Raw genomic sequence first — 9078 nt, 5'->3', positions numbered from 1 at the left:
TTCAATTGCAAAACTTTTCATCTGCGCCAACTTTTTAAGGGATCCCGCCGTGTAGAGGGATACCTGTTCTTTTGAAAGGTACTTTAAGCGTAACGTTCCAAGATTTGCTGCATTTGACAGACAGCCGTCCAATTCCATGTGAACATTGGTTGAAAGTCTTCCAGTATAACACATGTTCAAAACAGAAGGATTGACTCTTAGTGTTGAAATAGGAATGGTGCCAAGCCGTAACGTTTGCAGATTCTTATGTCCTGAAAGATCTAATACACCACATTCTCCGCTGTGGTCCGAAGCTTCACATTCAATATGACACAACCCAATCTCTGTCATTTCAGACTTTCCATTTATGTGAGCAAGTAAATTTTGAATGTCTGTATGAGTTAAACGAATGCTATTAAGGCGTAATGACGTCAAAAGTTCCATGCCAAATACTGTTCTAATAATTTCACGGGGAAGTTTTGTATACTTTGTGCGGTAGTGTCCATCAATAAAGTTTGCAAAACATAAGTCAAGGCATTTTAATGATTTTTCAGAGTTTGTCAATAATTGTTTGAGATAATTTATCGGTGGTGTAGCAATGACTTCTAGCTTCTGAAGCAGTTTCAAATTAGGAAGATCGAGTTTTGAGAGTCTATCTGACACTTCTTTTGTTGACCTACTTTGCTCTATACTTAATGATTTGATATTATTTGTATTTTTCTGGATGATTTTAACAAGTGTTTTGAACCTTTTATAAGTAATTGAATTATCCAATACAACATCCTCTAGATATAAATAATAGTCTCGATGGTTGTTTCTCAACATTTCTTGTAAGATATCAGTCTGCATAGACTGAAACGACTTTACATCTTCCCAGCATTTTCGATTCTCTGGTAATGACGTTCTTCCAGATAAACGGCACCTGAAACGACTTATTGTTTCGTCTGTAGACATTATAGACCTCTGTAAATCTGAAATATTCTGATAAGCCACAGGACTAAAGCCGCCCAGGAATACAAACATATTTGACAGCTGCAAAATGGATTCCAATGTACTGTATTCCGTAAGAAGACGCTTTTTTAAATCAGGATTATGTGGACTCGACTGAATATACAGTGCAGCGAAATATTCCTGAATGGTTTTATGCTGAAACGAAAAGTTACTCTTTCTTTCTGAAACCTTTCTAAAGTCTTTATTCTGGGATAACAATCCTTTGTTTAAAAGAAAACGTTGCTCATCGGTTGAGATAAATTTGTTTACAATATGGTCATCAAATATAAGTGCTGATTCGTTTCTCCCACTGGTAAGTGTTTCAAATGCTAATTTCCCAAGCCTTAAAAGTTGCTGGTAGTGATGCAAACACTCTTTATTTGCTGACAAGCATACAGGATGATTAACACTTTCATTTGAGGCAGTTTCTGTGACAGTCACGTCTGTAAAGCTCTTACCTCGAACAAGATTGAGTTCTATAGTGTTGCTATAGATCTGACATTGAGAATTTCCTATTGTATAGTCGTCGAACCACAGGCAAATCAATTGTAAAAATATGTAAGGTATTGACCTTAAAACATCGACTTTTAGAGATGACACAGCGGTTCGAAAGTCTTCTACCTTTTTTGAAGTCATATACGCTCTATTAAATAACTTCAGTGCTGACGCTAATAACTGGTTTGATTTTGTCTCGTCGAATTCAAGAAGCTCAGATAGCATATCGATTTGACTGTTTTGAATTTTTGATGAATAAAGTTTCCATGGACGTGTTGAAGTGAGAATTGTGCAGTTAGGCCAATGCCGTCGATGGGGAATAACATCACCCATGTGTTCGCAGTTTTCTGGGTGCATCCATTCATCCAACCCATCAAGTATAATTAACACATTCTTTTCGAGCAATATTTTGTCCAAAAATCTTCTGCTGTAAATGTTAGGGTCAGGCATGCTTTTTTGCAACATGTGGTATATCATTTTATTTATATGGCACTCATGTGTATCTGTTTCTTTTAAAGATATAAAAAACAATAAATCAAACATCTTCAAAGTTGTAAGATCTTCCGTTTGATAAAACATTGCTGACTTAATAACCGACAAATGTGCCTGGCACCATGTCAAGCAAACCTTTTTTACAAATGAGGTCTTTCCGACGCCCGCCTTTGCAATGACATAAACTTCTGTATACGGTTGTTTCATGTTTAGATGTAGCATTATTTGCATCTAGGAATGCATTTGTTATTTCTATTGATCTGATTGTTGGCTGCACGTAAACCTCTTCAAGCGGAACATCATTTTCTATTATCAACGGAGAGATAGGTAATGTTCCTTGGGAACGTCTGTAAAAAGTTACCAAATCATGGCGTAACCCTGAAATTTTGGACATATTTTTATACGCTGAAACAAATTCTAAACTAGAGTAACTTAAGCATGGTTATTTAAACAAAAGCACAATAAACTTAGATCATTCGTCAAATAGATATTTTAGATTTACATATAGTAAGAACAATTTAGCCTTTAATCGGTATTATTTTAACTTAGAAGAGAAACATAAAATTTATCTAGTGGTTAAAGAGAAACATTAAATTTATCTAGTGGTTCTAAGCTTATTGTTTACAGCAATCTTGAAGACAAGACGTCGGGTTATACTTTATAATAAAGTTTATAAACTATGTTTTTGTGAATTTGCAAATAAATAATGGTTATTATCCTTCAGAACAAAAGAAATATGCGTCTTAAGGAACACATTAAAACCATTTTGAAAATTTATGAACAAAAGTTAACAGCACTTACTTTTACAAAGGTGTTTGTATTTCAAACAGGAAAGGATATCAAAACGATAGGCATGCTGAGGAAAATCATTTGCTGTAAATGCGAAACAAGAAGAACTGTTAAATAGTTTCGTTCTTCTTTATTTTATCATAAATTACTTGTAACGAAAACAAATTGGATTTGTAATCCAGGGTTCGCATGCTCAAACATCGAGCTAAACAAACTTTCTCTACGACAACTGATCTGAGACATTAAGTCTAATTAATATTGTCTCACACCGCTGACCTATAAATCATATTGGATTAACTATAGGTCGTTCACATGCGCAAAATACATCAAATACTGGTTATTTTACAGAAAAGCCGGGCAGACTGACCAGATGACGAGATATGACTTAAATTGGTTTAACAACAAACATAAAACTCTGGATTTATTAGTTAGCATATTAATACACTTAACTTAATAATTCATATACATAGGCATGTATTAAGACGGTCAAACTAACATTATATATCGACAATTTTACAAAAATCAACATCGCTTACCATTTCCCTTTCGGAGAATTTCATCGACCACTTCACCTTTAATTTCTTCCTTCATTTCTTTAAGAGCTTGCAACTTTATTGTGACTATGGTATCTAATTGTGTAAGTGGCAGAGTTTCTTTGTTGGCTACCTCCGTTTTTATATCGTTTATCACCTTACGTGGTATTTGCATCGCATCTTCTTTATTCTGCCTTTTTGTTTCATTTCCAGTGGTCGATTCTGCGTCTTTCTTATTTAAGTGTTGGTCTATTTCTTCACCGGCATTCTCTAACGCTTCATTTAAATGTTCAACGGGGACGGTTACTTCATTCTTCTTCAGCTGAAAAATGAAAATAGAATCATTATGTAAGCCCTATTTTATGTAAACTTTCAATACATAACTCTGTTGATTAAGCTTTTAATAGATTGGCCTTTGTATGTGTAAACTGTTATCAGATTTTAAAACCAAACCTACTAGGCTTCTTTGATAACAAAAAGATAAAATATGAATTTGCAGCAGCTGTTTATTGCCCTCATTGTCAAATGAAAATCGACGTTACAAACGTGCAGAATTTCAAATACGCGCCATTTAAGATATGATCAATGTTTATACAATGTTTAATTTAACGTCATGCAATTCACCAACCAAGTAAAGCTGTTTCACTGCTTCTTGTGCTGCTTCGTTATGAGCCAAACATTCAGCATCGGAAAGAAGACTTATCAAACTGTCAATATAAGTTTCTAGATTTGTTCGTGAAACAATCAAATCTCCAGAATGTCTTATATCATTGCCCATATCACGGACCTAAAATAAAACACAATTATTATAGTAATGTTAATAAAATTTCAACACATTGACACTTTGTAATTTCATTAATTGGAAGTTATGTTAAATGTTATGTTTTATGTCAAAAACCGATTGTTATATACTGAATGGGTTTTGGGTGCAATATACCTGTATTCACCAGATAAATCACTAAATGTTATAGCCATCGCTTTCATATGAACGGTTAAGAAACTCTTGAAAAAAAACAATGTAAAAATTACCTTTGTGACCTTATTTACTTTTTCACTGAGCAAATTTGGCATTGTGCGTCCAAAGCTTTTTTTACATATAAGTATGGAAAGAAACCCATTAAAATCCACATCTTTAAGGCTCTTGGCATTTCTGTAACGGTCTGTAGGAGGCACAAAACATTTCGCTATTTCGACTAAGTCGGTACACCATCTTGTTGCGTCTGTACTTTTCCAATTAGGTATCTGCCTGTGCTGTTTTCGTATTTTGTCTCGGATATGATGGCATATGTCCTTTGCACAATTTCTTCCAGGTACCTCTCCTTGAATCGTTGAACAATGGGAAACACATCTATTTTGACGTCCCTTGACACAAAAGTTTTTCGTTGGACAGCTCAAAATAAGTTCAGTCGTACATGAACTGCAAATGGAACTTTTATTTATCTTGTGTTCTGTAAGGACTGTTTGGATAAAGTTATTTAAATCGTCTTCCAAAGTCGACTCTATTCCTTGTTTTGTCAAAACCATTGCCAGGTGACTTTTTAGCCAGTTCCAAAAGCCGCCTTCCTTTAACAACGAATCCATCATTTGTGGAAGTAATGTTCTTGTTTCAAGACTCACTTATCTCACGTGACCTAAATATTGTCTGGCAAAAAGGTATGCTTTATTAGATATTTGACTATTATTATTTTTCTTACATAATTAGAAAGTATCTAGTAGATGAAAAAAAGGTAGATCCCTTATTATCAAGTAGAATCAGAGTAAAATACAATAAAGAAAAAGCAACCGTCACATGTGAAAGCTTAGGCATATTAAACAAATACTTAGTATGGTCTTCATTACTCTCTGAATTTTAATGTGAAATGAAATGATTTTATTAAAAATATATTACCCTGCATGCAAAATCTTTCGTCTGTGTCTGTGTCATGATCTCGTTGTTATGATTGTTTTATTTCTGAAAAATAAATGAAACATTTCAAAGTGGAACTAAGTATAACGTTTAATGAATAAATCGTGCAAAACAACCTAATTTACCCTTTTACATTTGACACGTTTTATTTATAAATATGTCCGGTCCATTATAGCACAACATGTGTTGCGTGAGTTTCTGGTTAGTAGCTCAAATGTTTGCGACAGAGCTAGAGGTGAAATGTCAAAACTGTGGTTTAATATGTCGTTGTTCCTGTTTTTGACTGATTCTGGGAGCACTTGGCAATTATATGTTTACCTTAGAGACATGATGTCTCGCGAGGAAGCTGAAAATTAAATTCAAAGCTGATGGTTGACGATATGAGATTGGTAGCATAATAAATAGCTGTCAAGCAACATTTTCTCTCACGTCGTAAGGCAAGGTCTTTAGAACGTTTTTTTGTCATTTGTAACTAAATTCACTTTCATACAACGGCGATTTTCTTACTCAACTCAAGATAAAAAAAAAGCAGAACGCCAACCTGAGCGCAACGCACAGGACGATCGCATGCGTCGTCGCAGCAACGCAGAGACGTGGCAGGATAGCATAAAACACACACAACGGAAGGCGTTTGTTTTGGTCATGTCATTGGGCTTTGCATGAATATAACAACGGAAGCGCTACGGACGCCAAAAAAGCGCACATAAATCGAAATGAGAACGCATTCTGGCGCTTGAAATGGGACGGTGTTCTTCGAGATGTCACTTAGTCATAGGATGCAGTGGAAACCCCATGAATGCCTTATGTCGAATTCGAGTTGAGAACGAATATAGTTGCTGTAAGGGTACAACTATTGGCTCAAGATGTAAAGCAATTGCGACTATTTTGAACATGCACAAACATCATCGGCAGTCTCAGTGCGTCCTGGACTAGGGACGCCGTACTCACGATAGAAAATCCCAGCACGTACTAGTAACGTACATTAGATGCCGCATATTCACCGTTTTAAAACACATAAACTGTTAAAAATTCTATTGGTGACTCTATGGCGACACTAGCATGTTTGCAGTGCGACCAGAAAGTTCTTAATTCGCCTATGACGTTTCCAGGACGTCGTTTCAGTGCTCTTTTTACGTACATAATGACACCACCGGTTTTGGGTGTTACAATATTGGCGTTTATTCTGCACGTGAAACTTCTGTTTTGCAAACTGATTTTCAATTATTTTTTATTTAAAAGTATGGATAAGCTTCTGATAGCACAACAAACGTAAGATGCCGGTATCCAACTAAAATGACTAATTCATGTTGCTGTTCCTTGCAAAAAAAAAGGAAAAAAACAGGCGAATAAGATTCTGGGTAAGACTGCGGAATTAGTGCCCTTTTATACTCAATTCACATAGTTACGTTGTATTGTCGCCGTTAGGACGCCGCATGATCGTCATAGTCGTAAAACTCCATTACATGTACTTTACTTATTGAACCCCATTCGGCCGCATAAAACCACCGTAAGGTCGTTATAGGCCATACAAACGCAGTACAAACTGCATAAGCTGAATGGAAAGGAACAAACCGGGACGCTGTAGTTCATAGTATGTCTATGGCGTTTTCGAACAATACTGGGTTGATAACGTGGGTAGTGGTGGCAATGAAGCGTAGACAACCACGAACTTAAACTTCGTAGCCCCTGAACGCATAATAAGCCATGATATATCTTAAGTAATGCTTTGGTGGCCGTGACAACATCCCGAAACCTCCAACTTTACAACAAATTACAGATTTTTTTCTGTTATATCTCTTTTCTATTAAGTCACACCTTACTCACGCTGTGGACACGCGGAGGGGCATGATGCCTTAAAAATTGCATATACAAATTATCATCTTTTTAAAGTTTATTTAAAGATAAGAGTGTGAATTTCATCTTTAAAAGTCGTACAGAATTTATTTTACAAAAAATCATAACCCGGTTTATTATGCATTAATCTCTCAACTATACAAAAATGAACTGAATCAAAGAGTAATGTCACTTTATTGTACTACAAAATTACATAGAGATAAAAAATTATCGCCGCCTTTCCCTCGCGCCTTTCCATATTTTATGCTGATAAACTATGGTGTCAGACACACGAACACAAAAACATAAATTAAGTTCAATACATTTGAAAAGAGTTTAGGTCAAAAATGAAATTTTAATCCAACTTTTATAAGGAAAATATATTTTATATGAGTACTCTTTACTATGATATTCTTCGTGCTCCCCGCTAGGCGATGGCATTTGTTTTAAATTACAATTTATTTTCAATAATATTTGAGTTTCTGATTTATAACTGAACTACAGTCTTATTCAATTCAGGAAAGATCGTACAGAAGCCGTTTTGTTAATAACTCCAGCTTCCGACAGGATGAAGTCGCGGACTTAAAAGACAATCTGTTCCGGCTGAAAATGGTGTCATAAGTTATGAAAGTTATGAAAAAGACCATACAGTGATTTTCAATTGTATCTTTAATCAATGTCTGACTAACATTTTACAAATAAAATAATGAGATATGGTATTATGACCATCATTTATCTGTATTGCTTTAGTTTATTATTACATGCACTTCAATGACGGAAATCCTGTAATATTATCGCATGAGTAACCAAGTGTTATCAAGTGTTTTCTGAAATTTTGCATGTAAATACGATATGAAATCGTGTGCAAATAAGAGATAAAGTTGCATATCTCTATAATGCACTTTTGTTTGTATTCAGGTTTTAACTAGATTATCTGGTGTTATCAATTTTACTCCTAGTTTACACACAAAATAAATTATAACAAACATGCATGTACTTTAAATTTCTATCAAGATTATCAGAACTGCAGACGTTTATGCTTACTGCCATCATATACAGTACTTAAAATTGTTCTAATGAGTAAAATTGCTGCGAAATCAATAGCCCGCAGAAAATACCAATTAATGATCAAAATATGCAGACAATATTCTTTGTCCTTTAGTAGGCCCAGGTGTCTGCCTCTTAACCCAGGTATCATGGGCTCGAACCATTATCGGGTCACGACCATGTTTATTCATAAGACTCCAGTACTGGTTGGACTCGAAAGTGATATATAAGTTGCAATAACCTGTTTCGCAATCGGGCTTAAATTAAGTAACGATATGTCATTTTACAAAAGCTGTCTGTTATATTATGCATAAAACATGCAAAGCAAATTTAGTTAATTTTTCTATAAAGCTTACCTTAAGCTGTCTGGTGCAACAGTTTTGCACTTCACATCCTCATAACTACAGATAAACACTACTACCATAAACGCCGATATTCCTCATCAATATATAATTCAGCTTAACAAATAAGTTAACTAAATCAGCATAACCGAATGAAGTTTAACACTAGAGTCCAGTAAAAAATTGAAACGATTCTTAACAGCTTTTATTGACTGCCAAAGTGCAATTGATAATGTTTATTCACATATCAGTATATGCAATGTATAGTTTATACCATATCAAAGGCGTAAAGGTAGATAACCGCTGAGCAACGATAGTGTAATAAATTACAGAGTTTGTCCACTATAGGAATATTAGTAATGGCATGTGTACAAATAAGGTTTTCTATTTATTCTTACTTGTGGGATAAACTATAGCATTAAAACACGCCTACTAAACGGTGGCTCTTTCTTATTTTGGTGATCTGTTTAAATGAGAGCCATCTACACTTCCGTTGCAGAGCCCCCGATGAAAACAAGGCTGAAAAAGGTAAGAAATTTTAGTAAAAATATCAATTTTAAAAGATCATGCTTGTTTTTCAAAAATCGAAGAATGTCATGCCACGTAGAACATTTTTCTAATCATGTTGGGTGCAGTTTCGATAAGAAATACCCTGAAATGACGTTGCTAGAAC

The 9078-nt window shown here is 34.9% G+C and overlaps 2 protein-coding genes across 2 annotated transcripts; both read right to left on the bottom strand.

Annotated features, from left to right (window-relative positions):
- LOC132723987 (uncharacterized) lies at positions 1-2154 on the bottom strand (the record flags this gene model as incomplete). The annotated part of the gene is given in 1 exon segment (XM_060708792.1): positions 1-2154. A coding segment is annotated over 1 exon segment (2043 nt), but the record flags the coding sequence as incomplete, so codon positions are not given.
- On the bottom strand, positions 2051-8640 carry LOC132723988 (uncharacterized). The gene is made up of 7 exons (XM_060708793.1): positions 8421-8640; positions 5167-5229; positions 4308-4920; positions 3907-4065; positions 3282-3600; positions 2758-2829; positions 2051-2334 (listed from the first exon to the last, which is right to left on the bottom strand). The coding sequence occupies exons 3-7, from the start codon at positions 4860-4862 to the stop codon at positions 2051-2053; spliced, it is 1389 nt and encodes a 462-aa protein (XP_060564776.1). The 5' UTR covers positions 4863-4920; positions 5167-5229; positions 8421-8640.
- Between the last annotated feature and the right edge of the window lie 438 nt (positions 8641-9078).

This window comes from Ruditapes philippinarum, unplaced genomic scaffold, assembly GCF_026571515.1.
Source record: "Ruditapes philippinarum isolate M1 unplaced genomic scaffold, ASM2657151v2 ctg8355_1_1_1_1, whole genome shotgun sequence".
Taxonomy (NCBI): domain Eukaryota; kingdom Metazoa; phylum Mollusca; class Bivalvia; order Venerida; family Veneridae; genus Ruditapes; species Ruditapes philippinarum.
The sequence above is the reverse complement of the archived record's forward strand: the minus strand, read 5'-3'. Positions and strand labels throughout refer to the sequence as shown.

Excerpts from the sequence above, each read along its gene's own strand:
- LOC132723988 (XM_060708793.1), bottom strand. The coding sequence starts at position 4,862 with ATGATGGATTCGTTGTTAAAGGAAGGCGGCTTTTGGAACTGGCTAAAA. Across the intron at positions 3,601-3,906 it reads CAGTGAAACAGCTTTACTTG|CTGAAGAAGAATGAAGTAAC; the intron begins GTTGGTGAATTG and ends TTCATTTTTCAG. Across the intron at positions 2,335-2,757 it reads ATACAAACACCTTTGTAAAA|GGTTACGCCATGATTTGGTA; the intron begins GTAAGTGCTGTT and ends CCAAAATTTCAG.